This window comes from Hydra viridissima, unplaced genomic scaffold, assembly GCF_058129835.1.
Source record: "Hydra viridissima isolate aposymbiotic clone 2 unplaced genomic scaffold, HvirCarnegie_v1 scaffold_14, whole genome shotgun sequence".
NCBI lineage: Eukaryota > Metazoa > Cnidaria > Hydrozoa > Anthoathecata > Hydridae > Hydra > Hydra viridissima.
The window spans coordinates 3,302,031-3,316,291 of record NW_028324313.1 but is presented as its reverse complement, the minus strand read 5'-3'; the positions used below and the strand labels follow the sequence as shown (position 1 = coordinate 3,316,291).

General features: G+C 27.8%; 2 protein-coding genes across 2 annotated transcripts; both read right to left on the bottom strand.

Annotated features, from left to right (window-relative positions):
- Positions 1-463: 463 nt before the first annotated feature.
- LOC145192973 (protoheme IX farnesyltransferase, mitochondrial-like) lies at positions 464-4,334 on the bottom strand. Its single transcript, XM_090072133.1, has 8 exons — positions 4,188-4,334; positions 3,831-3,943; positions 2,590-2,737; positions 2,103-2,227; positions 1,739-1,809; positions 1,566-1,654; positions 978-1,208; positions 464-830 (listed from the first exon to the last, which is right to left on the bottom strand). Exons 1-8 carry the CDS (start codon positions 4,210-4,212, stop codon positions 511-513), a joined length of 1,122 nt encoding a protein of 373 aa, XP_089928259.1. The 5' UTR covers positions 4,213-4,334; the 3' UTR covers positions 464-510.
- Positions 4,335-4,683: 349 nt separating this feature from the next.
- Positions 4,684-6,580, bottom strand: LOC149878862 (ribonuclease P protein subunit p21-like). Its single transcript, XM_090072134.1, has 4 exons — positions 6,287-6,580; positions 5,825-5,925; positions 5,437-5,519; positions 4,684-5,004 (listed from the first exon to the last, which is right to left on the bottom strand). The coding sequence occupies exons 1-4, from the start codon at positions 6,422-6,424 to the stop codon at positions 4,895-4,897; spliced, it is 432 nt and encodes a 143-aa protein (XP_089928260.1). The 5' UTR covers positions 6,425-6,580; the 3' UTR covers positions 4,684-4,894.
- Between the last annotated feature and the right edge of the window lie 7,681 nt (positions 6,581-14,261).

Sequence of the window (14,261 nt, the reverse complement as noted above, 5' to 3'; positions counted from 1 at the left end):
TTTTAAAATTTTAAATAAAGTTAAAAATTGCTTCTCACGCAATGCTTACTTTTAGAAAAACGCAAAAAAAATTATTGAAACACATAATATTCACTGAAATTAAAAAAAAAAAAAAAAAAAAAAAAAAAAGACATGATTTGAAGAAAAAATCACGAACCTTGGCACTACTTTGCACAATCGTTCTTTGGTTAAAACGTAATTACGCAAAATTTAGAAATTTTTATGAAATTTTACGTAACTTAATCGAAAATTTTGCAAAATTTTGTTTATAAGAATGTAGTTTACGTAAATTACGGATTTTTCAGCCTTATAGGATCGAGCCCTAGGTTGGAATCTACTGTGTTAAAAACTGTTTAAATTAAAATTTAACGCCACTTAAAAATTAAAAAAAAAAAGTCCAAAACTTCAAAAAGTCAATTCTATGAGACTGCGAGAAGTAAATATATAGAATAGGAAAACAAGCTTCAAAATATTGAGAGGTTTTCTCGATAGCATTTCATTGAAAATAATTTACTCATTTCCAGGTTCCACTAACAGGTTATTCTTTTGGTTTCTTTTCTTGCTTATTAGTAATAGCAACATTATAGCGGGCAGGTGGAGCAGAGTGAATCGAAACAAACTGCGTGCCGTATTGCTGTTCGACGACTTATAAAAACGCCAAGACAACAACGTCAAGTAAGAATTGAACGGTAAAGACAAAAAAAAGAACCACCAATGACAAATTCCAAGCAGCGGAACGACGGCAGCTATAGGTATTTGAAGTACAGCATGACGCAACGTTACTCGGCGACACAACGCTGGATCTGTTACAGACATCATTTTATAACCAGCTAAAGCATAATTAAATTAGTAATAAAAATTCTAATAAAAAAAAGTAGAAAAGTGTTAACATACACTAAGATTACATCCCAAACCATCAGATAAATTAAAACTTAATAGAACTAATTTTTTTTTCAGAATTTCAATAACCACTTTACCTCTTGAGTAATCAGGTCTGTAGCTCCAGCTCAGAGAATTAAAGTGAGGAAACTGCCATGAGTAGAGAACAGCTGCTAATGCTAATGCACCCATATCCAAACTACCTGTACATGCCACCCACCCCATAACAGGTGGGATTCCACCAACCAATGAACCGATCCACGTGTTGGCAATATGGTAGCGTTTTGATGGTGTATAAATGCCAGCATACAGAAAAATATTAAGAGCACCTGAACAAAAAATCGTTTGTTTAAAAATTCTAGATAAATATTATTAGACCTTATTAGAAGTTCTTCATGATAACAAACTCATGGGTGGCAAATAAACATTCCGCCTCTTTTCTTCACACCCAACCTATCCTCCTTTCACGCCCTGTCCTGTTTTTTTTTTGTTTTGTTTAAAAATGTCCTGATTAAAATAACGGTAATGTTGAAAAAAAAACAAAGAAACTTCAACAACAACAAAGGAAGAGTGACATGCTGACGAAGGAGGTGAGTTGTTTGAACTTGATACATAAATATATTTTCTTCAATTATTGGTATAAACAATCTTAAATTAAAATACGATTTCGGCCTAAATATAATTACCTAGTAGAGCTGTGATTGGGTTAACAAAGCTTAATGCAATAATCCCAGTAGTTCCGGTTCCAATACCAAATAGAACTGCATCAAGTGGCCTGCAAGAATAAAAGAAAATATCTATGAAAGAGCAACCACTAAAAGATCTTTATCAAAGAATTCTGGAACAAAACAATTTCTACCTCAAAAGGCCTCGTACCAAAACACGGTCTCGTGTTCTTGTCATTTGACAATCATAAGGAACTTCTAAGAACTATAAAATAATACAAGTTAAAATAATATAAAACAAAATAATATAAAACAAAATAATATAAAACAAAATAATATAAAACAAAATAATATAAAACAAAATAATATAAAACAAAATAACATAAAATAAAATAATAATAACATAAAATAATATAAAATTAAATAATATAAAATAAATAATATAAAATAAGGATAACAATAATGAAAGTAAAACTAATGTAGCAATAAAAGACAATATAAAAAACTAAACCAAATTAAAAAAAAAAATAAAACTAACTTAACTTAAAAAAAAGAAACCTGATTCAAAGAATTGGCAGATGCAGAACAAAGTGCGGTTCCTATAACAGTGCACATCAGTGCAAGTGGCATCATAGGTGCTGGTGCGATCGCATAACCAGCTGCTGCAGTAAGAACGACAAGACCTAAACAAATGGTAAGTATAAAATAACCAAAAAGAAGAAAAAACTTTTTTTAAAATTTTATTTTGCTATTATTTAACTTGTTAACTTTTTATGTGCAAACAAAAAATAAAAATTCATTAAAAAAGAAATTTTCAGAGACAAAAATAAAAATTTCTTTTAAAAATATAATTTGGATGGCATATGATGGGAGTAATGGTTTTAACTTTTAAGTGAGCACAAATTAAAATAATTTATTCTACAAAAAATATTTTCTCTGTTTATTTTTTTTCTAAATGCCCTTAACACAGGCTATGATCAATTTATGTACTGGTTCTTAATGAAAGCTTTCTCAGAATCTGCAAACTTAATAGTAATAAATTTACCAGTTAGTCTAGCTTTAGATAACTTTGCATAAATTCCAAGTTTTTCTTTTAATGAGTAAGCTTTAACTTCTGTCCAATCGTCAACTTTAGTAAATTTTTTTTCTTTATCATCTTTCTTCTGAAAAGTGTCAGCAACAACTGCTAGAGGCTAGTATAGTAAAAAGAATTTACAGTTTCAAACTATTTTATGACTTGATCTTTAGTCTAAACATCTTGATTTAAACTTTTACTGCAAGTATAAGGCTTCCAATATCAAAAAACGAAAACATTTCCATAAATAAGAACGACATTATAAAAATTACAGAACCATATTTAACTCTGATACTTGCTGTTATTAATACTCAATAAAAAATGTTAAAACATTAAAAAACTGATTTAAGTTTAACTCAAGTTAAAAAGCAACAAAAATGTCATTTGCATTTTGTTTCATCTCAGGTTAATGTTTAGAAGTCTTGTTTTTAGAGCAATTTTAAGAAACATTCAAACTGATTTTTAAAAAACAACCTTTTGTGTGACTCACAAATTATAAATATATTTTTTTATATCTTTAAAAAAACAACTGGTTTAATATTACTGATTCAAAATTTTAAATCCTTAAAAAGCTTGACAATCCACTTATAAAATTTTAACCACACATAAATAGAAACTGTAAACTCAGGTTTTCTTTTAGTTTACTTTTTATCTGGTCAAAGTGTCAGAAAGATCCACCTTTTGACCTTGATCCACTGTTAATTTGAATGTCTCTAACATTCTCTCCAATGATCAGATCAAAAGTATTAGAAAAGAAACTTTTAAAGCATTACTAAAGAAAGTATTGCTAAAGAAACAATAGCTGATACCATTCTTTTTGCCTCAACATTTTGAAAAAGGAAGCAATGTGGCAGGTATAAAGTCTTAATTTTATCATCAGCCCACTTCCTATTACAAGTACATCAGTAAAAATGGAAATTTATTAGCACAAATAAATAATTCACCAAAAAGTCATAAAGTTTTAAAGATTTTTAAAAAAGTTTAAAACTTGTGTAATATTTTTTAAAAATAACTTTTAAGACTATAAAACACATCAAAAATAACATATAATAATCATAATTTTTTTAGTTTTGACATGAAACAAGATAAAGATATGAATTTATCCAAAACTATGGTCAAAATTTATCAAAATTCTTCAGTATGTGGCTACAACCTCCTAATAGTATTAAAAACTTCATATTTATTACTTTAAAGCGAACAAAAAGTCTTACTTTAAACTGTGCAGATTTTTGAGCAGACCTTCCCAAAGACTGCAGATGAAAACTCTTTATATGCTTTGCGTAGTTAAGAAGGAAAATGGAGCATTGTGTACGCGGCAGTAAAACTTTTTAAAAATCAATAAAAAAAAAAATCAATAAATTGCAAATGAATGAAAACTAAATGGAAAACTAATTAAGACCAAAAACTTTTTTTTTATAATAACGATGACAGTATAATAATGATGTACAATGTCTAACAACAAGTATAATAACAATGACAGTACTAAAGTGAACGATATTACAACATTGAACACAATTATGATTTAAAGTCTTTACATATATCGAGAATTTCAGTAAAAAGATTCCTACCATGTTTTAAAAAAGAAGGTAACATGATATGCTATGAGCCATTCAAACTTATTTTGATTAAGTGTCTATAGCTGAAAGAAACATTAAAACAGAAAATCAAATTAAGAGATACACCAAAGATGTAACCAATGATTTATTAAGCTATTTTTAAAAGTCATAAACAATCATTTCTAAATTTTTGTAAAAAAACCTTCCACATAAAAATAAAAAAAAGGAGAATAATGTTAATTAACATTTTGGGGAGTAAAATGTTATATTAATGCATGATGCATGATGACGACGGTGGTTTGTGGTGATGATGTAGTTATATTTGAGCTAGATTATTCTTGAAATATCATTGAAAAGTTTAAAAGAAAAAAAAATTTTTTATAGAATCAAAAATGATTGTTTAAAACGCAGATTAACAATCTTTTTAGAAAAAGGAAAACAACCTGTATTATAGAAAGTAAATAGCTTATAGCAATAAACTCAAATAACCTCAATTAACCTAAAAAAATTTGAAGATTGCTTCTCATTTTCTTAACCTTCAATAAAATTAAAGTACAAAAATTTAAAGAAATCTACATTTAGAAAATTGCTCTAAACTTTGTCTGCACCAACACTTCGAATTATTTAAGAATACTAAAGTGAAATCACAATCAAGAATTCTGTTTGCAATGACCAGACGTTTTTTTGTTTTGCAGTAACAAACAGCATGAGTTCTGCATTTACACACTGTCTTTTAGGTCAGCTGCCATTTTTTTCTTCTTTGGCTTGTTGGTACTAATGCGCTTAATACTATTGCATGATAAACATGTTGAAACAAGCCTCCTGTTAGCTAAACAAAAATTTTCAAAAAAAACATGCTAGATAAAATTAAATCATGATAATGACAATTATGTTGAGTACCATGAAAATGATATTGATAAAAGATAGGTAAATAGAAAAGGTAGAGGCATCTTTGAATCAACATTATTCTTATGGCATTCTCATGGCTAAAAACATTTTTTTTTTGTTAAAAAAAAAAAAAAAAAATCAGAAACCATAAAAAAATATATATTTTCTTTAATTAAAATTTTTTTTTGAAAAAAATTAATTGCAAAAAAAAAGTTCACTTATTAGAGAAACTTTTATTTTTCTCAAAATATTTTGACATTAGCAAATAAGTTCAAATTTATAGTTTATATAACTATAGTATATATAGTTTTGACATTGACAAAGAAGTTCAAATAATTTATCAAAAATTAAACTTGCTTTTCTTTGAACAAACCTTTTACTCTGACTTGAGTTGTAATACCAGCCACAAGCAGCATATCACAACCACTGCAATAACAGTGTTTCATTTCTCTAGACCTAGTAAAATAATCTAAGCACATTTTATGTATGCGTAAATATTTGAATACGTATATATATAATTTATTTTACCTATAATTTATTTTTATTTAACTCAGACTTATGTGTTTTGCTATACAAATTTTGTGAGATTCTATTTTTATTGTGTGACTAATTTATTTTCAATATAATTACATTTTATTAGTGAATCACAATTTACAATGACCTGAAATTTGTAAGATTCTTATCAACACAAAATATATTGATCGATAAAAAAAAACATTGAAAGAAAAATAAACTAGTGGTAAAACTTTAGATATTTTTACCATCTCAAAACTTTTTTTGACTTAATGCCATGTACTGACTTCATATAGTGTCTAACCAATTCTATGTTATGTGGTGTTTTTGCCAAAGTTGTCATTGCTCCCTAAAAAATTCCAAAATAAAGTCAAAAAATTTTCCAGTAAATAAGTTCAACTTCTAGTTAGATAAACATTATCAAGAATCTACATTCTCATATATTACTACACCATAATAAAGTCATATACTACTACACCATAATAAAATCTATGATTTGTCATAAAGGTTTTAAAAACACTTGATATAGATGAATTTTTGATTTTAAGGCAACCTTATTCAAAAAGTAAACCAAATTAATATTTTTCTTATTACTTTAGAATAATAGGTCATTGATTTATGACACAGGACAATTAGGTAACAAAAAAATCATAATCTTAATATACAAAACACATGACACATAAAATTGCAAAGTTAATTAATAGTGTTACTTGAACTAGAAAGTTCATTCGTTCATAGCTATCCCTCCCTGGTAAAGTAGGCAGCTTTGTTTGATGACTTCCAATATTGGTTGGTTGTTTAGCATGATGATCCATATTACTTGGTAGCATTTGTTGATGGCTTTCCATATTATTTGGTTATTTGTCAACTTAAATCATTTGATCCAATTTACTCTTAATGTTGTTTGGTTGCATACATTCATAACGTTCTTATATTTAGGGAAAGTTTTGTTGGTATTGTTTTGTTGATTGTTGGTATAAACAAATTATTGGATTACTGTCACTATAACAAGACATGGATATTTTTATATATATTAAATATATTACTGCAAACAGGAATGCTAAACAAACCCACAAAAATAAAATGCTTGAAATATTATCAGTATATTAGTGGAGAATTTATCTCTAATACTTCAGCCTTAGAATAAATTTAGCAAAAAGCTTTTTATGTAAAAATATATGTAAAAATAATAATAATGATAACAACAACAAAATAAATAACAGCAACAACAATAGTAATAAATATATACTACATATACAGGGCTGTTAATGATACTTTCAGAAAGTATTGGCAAATATAGTAGTGTCAATAAGATTTATTGCTAATATTTTTACTGATACTGTAAACAACAAGTTATAATATGATAACAATAAACGACAAGTTTCTGATGCCTTTGATAATACTTAATCTGATATTTTATCAGTGCCTTTACATTTTAACAGATTTTCTCAACTTGACAATATAAATTTAATGATTTTTAATTTTTCTTTATTAGAAATTAACTAATGGAAGTGCTGCATGTAAAATTAAAAGTAGTTTGAAATTTAAAATATAAAGAAATTCCTTTGCAATATATATATATATATATATATATATATATATATATATATATATATATATATATATATATATATATATATATATATATATATATATATATATATATATATATATATATATATATATATATATATATATATATATATATATATATATATATATATATATATATATATATATATATATATATATATATATATATATATATATATATATATATATATATATATATGAGTATTTGTACATCTTGTATTTACTGATTTATCAGATAGGCATGTAAGCGTAATCGCTCAAAATCAACCCAATACTAGTAGAAAGTACTCATGCAGCATGTTCTCTACTTTCTTTAATAGTAATAGAGATGCTATCTACGTACAACTGATTCGCCGGGAGACCACTTTCGATATTCGGGAGACCAAAATTCAAAAGCCAATTAACTCCACTTTTTGATTTTTTAGATTTTTTTCAACTTGACTGGAAAAGCCATTGGGTCCTACCTTTTTATATTCATAAAAAATTTCCCTAATGATACTAATTTTGTCGAATTTGTTGGTAATTAGTTAATGTAATTAGTTGTTTGTAATTAATAGATAATTTTGAGTCTACTCGAGAAGAAAATTAAGAATATCAAGCCCGAACTTCGTGACGCATATTTAAAAGAAGCCAAAGTGAAATGAAATGAAATTGGTTTCATGAAGAGTTTTTCTTAAAAATACATACAGGAAATTTTTCTTGTTTTCTTTTTCTTGTAAATAGTGGAAGTTAAGAAAGTTCAAAAATTACAAAATTATTTTTTCACTAAACTAAACAGCATTTTTAATGTTGTTTTTTGTTCATATTCTTTTCATAGTTCAAACAGATATTGAGTTTTCTAGGTACTAGTCTGAAACTTCTTTGTCAATTTGGTAGCTGGATTTTGGGACCCTGCTATTTGTGACTGTGCAACTCAGTGTTATCAACAGAACTAGTTTTTAACATAAGGATGGTTTCATCTTGGCTCAAAACAAACCGTCTAGTTTAAAAAGACTAGCCTTTTAGCATCTTGAAAGGCTTCTTGGGATCTGAAGAAGTGTTGTTTGAATCTGGGATCAAGAAGTGTTTCTATTGCAAGTCAATTTCTAAGTCAATTTCTTGGTCATTTGATGGAAATTCTTCTATGACTTCAAGATGGTTGTCTCGATTGGAATGCATGCACTGATGCAACCATTCCTTTCAGAGAGCAATTTGGTGGCTTCTATATAAATTTCTGATACGTTCACCAACTTTTTACCCTGGTTCCAATCCTGTACAGAGAATTCAATGCCACTAGAAGGAAGTTTGAGCATTACGATTGCAATTGCAGATTTTAAGTACAGAAACCTTCCATGCATATAATAAGTTGAATTTCTGTGAGTTGAGATATCATTTTTGAGCAAGAGTCTGTCAAAATTGTTCATTTCCTGTTGTTGGTAGAGCTCAGAAAAGAAAGAGTTTGAATAAGAATCATGAGTATGAACCTTTCTATTAAGCTTACAAAACTCTGAATTGAAAAAAGTTTCTTTAGTAATTGCAAGTTGAAGTGACCAAACAGATTTGTAAACATTTATCTGGTTCTTTGAAAGCTGCTTTTACATTATGTATTTCTCTTCAGCAGATTGTGATCTTGTCTTTTAGCTCCCTCTCTTGTTCAACATTCTCAAGTGTTCTAAAAACTTTTAGGAATGAAATTTTTTCATCAAACTAAGAATTTGACAGGCAGAATTTGATCTACTCCCAGTTGTCTGAAATCAAGGTTGTCGTCATGCCCAAATATCCATGTTTAACGGTTTGTGCTTTACGTTGTTCTTCACTTTATTTAAATTGTTTTGTTGCAGTAAGTTAAATAAAAAAAAAAACAAAAAAAATATAAAGTTTGATTGCTTGATCCAATATAGAAAGTTTTTTGGTAACCAACAATTAAAATCAGCTTGATACATCATTTTCTGATCCTTACTTATCAACCAGCTCAAGAAATATTTTACACGCTAAAATAACTGTAATAATAAAATTTTAAAAACTGAAAACGAACTCAAATACTTTGGGTAAATTACGAAGAAAGCAGCTCAGAGCCATCAAAAATATGCGACCTTGAAAAGAATTAGAAAAGGACCCATAACACAATAGTGGATGATTTTAATTTATCGATGCTTCTGTTAACAATATATCAAACTTTTAATTCTTTGCGTTTTTCTCAAAAAGTCATTTTTGACAAACTGGCAAATTTTAAAATATGATATTTTCAGCTTGGAACAAGACGGTGGCTTGTTGTAAAATATGATTGTTGTAAAATATGATTGTTGTAAAGTATGAAACAAATTTCAAGTCATCATTTTGTTCCACGTTGAAAATATCATATTTTAAAATTTGCCAAATTGACTTAATTATACCTTTTTTCTGCTTTTTTTTTTAAAAATTTTTAAAAGCTGTAAAAAATGCTTTTAAAGTATTCCATGCATTCAAATATAACTAATTTTGGTTACTAATCATTACCTATCTTTTACAAATATAATTTGAAAATTTCAGCTTTAAATGTTGTACCGTACTGGATATATCTTGTTTTATATTATCTCCAATTTTAGGTCAAATAGTTCTGAATCAGACAAAGTTGAGCAACCAAAATTTCTTGTGAGAAAAATTAGTAAGCATAACAATTTCAACTTATTTCAGGTTTTTGATTTTCTGATTTTGTATTGATTATTTTAAAGAAAACTTTATCAAAGAGGCGTATTTTCAGAACTGTCGGTTGCCGGTGAAAAAAGCTTTTTATGTTACAAGACTTTTTTTAAGTTGTGTAAATTTAATTATTACAAATTAAACTTTAAAATTTTTAAATTTTTTAATTGAGTTTCATTGAACTTAAAAATTTTCATTTTTTCATTGAAAAGTCTTGAAGCTTAATTCTCGTTAATTGAATTTTAATAATATTTATTACAATTAATTTAAAAATTACTGATTTAAAAATAACTATTTCAGTAAAAGTAATTTATTGTTTAATTTGCTTGGGACCATCAAAAGCTTGTCTTAGGCCAGCAGTCTAAAAACCCAAGATATGTTCCATACAGGACTTTCTAACTCCAAAATGATGCAACATGGTTCTACTTTAAACAATTAAACAGACAACAGATTGATTGAGCCATAATTTGATCAGAAGTTTGAAAAAACTAAAGAAAAAAAAATTTGATTTCTTTAAATTGTTAAAAGTCAATATTTCCAAGGAAGAAGGCATAATAATTGAAATCAATCAAGTTATTGGTTTTAAGAATTTGGAAGAAATAATCAATCATCTCATTAAGCTTGGATTTGATAATCATTTTTGAAAATGTGTCTTGGTGTTATTAAAACATCGCAGAGAATTAATGAAATATCCAACTCTAAATAGAAAACCATCATATTATTAATGCTCCACTCAACTGCAGGTAATATGGTATTAAAAATGGCTCACGGATTTTTTTCATTTCACGGATCATTCATCACGGATCATTCATCACAGATGAATTTCATTTAAGATTCTTAGTTAAGGACTTAATTTACTAAATTATTTTGGATTTCATACTTTAAACTCTTCATTTTTTATCTAGTTACAAAAAACTTCGTTTTGAATGTTTAGTGATGCTAAAAAAATGTTTGCTGTGTAACAGCTGCCAATCAAGTTTAGCACATCTGGATGATTATCCTATGGAATCTGTAAAATGTTAAGCTTGATTTTAAAATTAGATAATCATTCTAAGTAAATGTTCGTTATTTCAACGAGTTCTATTTTTGTTTACTTTCCGAAGCATTGAATTAATCTGACATTCCTATTTCCGTAAATATATACGAATTAGGCGTAAAAATTTTAAAACGAATGACAAAAATTACACAAAAACTATATACAAAAATGCCGGAATTTTCATTTGCAATTAATACACGAAAATTTTTTAGCAAAAAACATAAAATCAATTTGGACTGCACTGAATCCAAATATAGCTCTGAAAACTGACAAAAGGTAAAAGTTCCTCTCATTCTTGTGAAAGACATTTTAATCGTAAGCAATTACCTGCAACCTAGATACAATTTTGGATAAGCTCTTTGATTTTTCTTTGTGTTTCTACTCATAAGATATCCTTAAGAAAAGTATAATGTAACAAAGTAAATTGCTTAAAAGAACATATTGTATCCCGAAATGCCAAAGTAACATTTGAAGACAAAGGCTATCTTTGAAATCAGAAAGTAGCAATTTATTAAAAACGTTTGTAAAAATATTGTAATTTTATTGAAATATTTTTAGAAAATGTTAAAAAAACCCAATTTATGTGCTGTATTTTCCTTCTCCATAACCTTAATAAATTATATTCATACATCACATCTTGGTTGATAAGTGTAAATTAGATAGGGTTAAAACACAAGCAAAGATCGTTAGTAAAGGTATGGTTTTAAAAAGAAAAAAGTTAATTTCCCTTTGTGTAGAAAGAAACTTTGATCAGACCAATTGAACTTCTAGACTATTAGAATTCATCTGAAGGAAAACTGCTCAAAAAATATTACAGCTAGTGATGAAGATGCAAAATCTACTGGAACCTTTTTGATTCATAAAACAGTTCATACTTAAAATGTTAAATAATTCATGGGATTTGAATTCATATTAAACAATTCATGAGATTTTGGAACTTCATTATAATCTATGATGAATCACAATAGTTTGCATTATTCTCAGACAGTAGAAGGGTGCAAGTACCGCACCTTCGCATCCCCGAACTTCAAAGTACTTCGTCGTACATTGAAGTACATTGTAAACTTTGCAAAACTTCGTAATTACGAAGTTCTGAATTTCCAGATTTTCTTGAAGCTTCTTAACTAACGAAGTTCCAAATTCGCATCGCCTTCATAAAAATGAAGTTCCGAAAAAAAATCTTTGCATCGCCTTCGTGTGCAAAGGTGTGGTGCTGAGAGAGTGTGAGCATGGATACTCTGCAGCCAAGAATATTGACTTTAAAAGATTGAACTTGACATTAAAAATTGAACTTGACATAAAAAGATTACAACCAAAAGTGAAACATGGTGGCTTCTCATTTATGGTTTGGGGTGCAATATGGGGTGATGGTTGCTCAGAGCTAGTGAAGTAAGGTAATATCAATTAGATAAATATGTTTCCTTAGAGCAGGAAGGACACTTTCCAATATTCTCTAGTGGTAGGATGATTAGAGGTGACTCCATATATAGAGAGGACGGAGCATCTTGCAACACTGCCAATGCGACTCAAAATAAGGTTAGGAAACTTTCATAGTCAAGTCAGTCACCCGATATTAACCCTATCGAACACCTCTGGACCGTATTAGACCGGAAAACTTCACAAAAAGAATAAGAAAGCAAAAACAAAATATTAAAGATCGTGGTAAAAAACGTGGCAAGAAGTTCCTCAATATGATGTTTGTGAATTAATTTCTAGCATACCTAAAAGAGTTATATACAACTTGTTAAAATAAACCCAAAAACTAAGCGAGATTATTGACCCAGCGAGATAGCAAGTTGTTTTAAGTGATCAAATAAGTTTTTTAACCTTAAGAATGACCACAACGCATTGCATGACCACATAATCTTGACACCAAACGTTTTATGTACGATACATTTATAAATAATTTCCAACTAATTTTACGATGATTTTTTATTTATATTTTGTAGCAACGCGGAAGTTTCTTGAATAAAAAGTTTTTTTAATAACGGTTGCCAGTTGACCAAACCAAAGCCCAATCACTGTATAATGTCAATAAAAAACGAAATAATCAGTAATATTTAGACAATCTGACGTCAATAGTAAATTACTAAATTATAGTATTTAACTATAAGCAATGTTAGTGCTAACTTTTCGCTATGAAATTTTACGTTAACAAGACAAAAAGAAGAAATGAACTATTTAGCGTTGATTTTCATCATCGTATTGACCTCCACAGTACACATCAAGTGTGAGTTGCCAAAGACTTTATATAGATTGAGACTAAGTAACAACCCGATATGCCGTTGGGAAGTATTTAAATCTTGCGAATGGATTTGTTTTATGCGCTGTCGTAACGTTTGCAAAAATAAGACACAACAAGTGTGTCAAAAGTAGGATGCGTCGAGTCAAAATTAAACATAGAGACAGATATTAAAGTGTTTAAATGCATGAATGCTTTTCTCTAAATTCTGAATTTATCTTCTGAGAAGACGTAATGTCATTTATAATGGAATTTTAATACAACATTCTTTGTATATATATATATATATATATATATATATATATATATATATATATATATATATATATATATATATATATATATATATATATAAATATAAATATATACACTTTCTAGAAAACTCTTTTATTTAGAAGAGGAAAAATAAACGAGAACTTTTAATCCAGCTATCATACTTTTTTAACTTAATATATTCTTGATTGTCTGTTTGTTAAGAGCTATCAGTTTTGTACGGTGAAATATCTTTTTAATTATTCTGTTAGTTTCCCTCCCCCCCAAAAAATGAAGATATCGTAAACAGATCGGAATTGAAACCCATATCAAATTTATTTGGTAGCAAAAATCGTGTTAGTAATATATTCGTCGATTTATTATTCAAAATAACGAAAAAATATGTGAATAACTTGGAATATTTTATTTAAACAAACAGAATGAATCTTGTATTTATTTATTATCGTTTTTATTATCAATATATAAACGTTGTTTCTTTTTCTTTTGGATTGTTAAACACACTTCAGTCTAAATAAACCCAGGTCAGTCTAAACAAACCCATTTCAGTTTAAACTCAGTTAAGTGCAAATAAATTCTACCAGTTTTGGTGTGTCATCCAAAAACATTGCCATTCTTTCACTCTGATCTTGTAATGATTTTGCAGAACGAAAAATGTTGCTGTTTGAAATTCTTGGGATTCAAGTTGTGTATTTGGCGAGTTGCAATGTTGCTGGAAATTCTGAAGTTCTTCTTGACAACTGCACACAAAAGTTCTTGTTCTTCTTGACACAAAACTTCTTGTTCTTCTGCACACAAAAGACAAATTGAACAAGATCAGGAAGAGAAGATGTGTTTACGTTTTTAATTTTTCTTGGCACAAAAATTTTCCCTACAAGATAAAGAA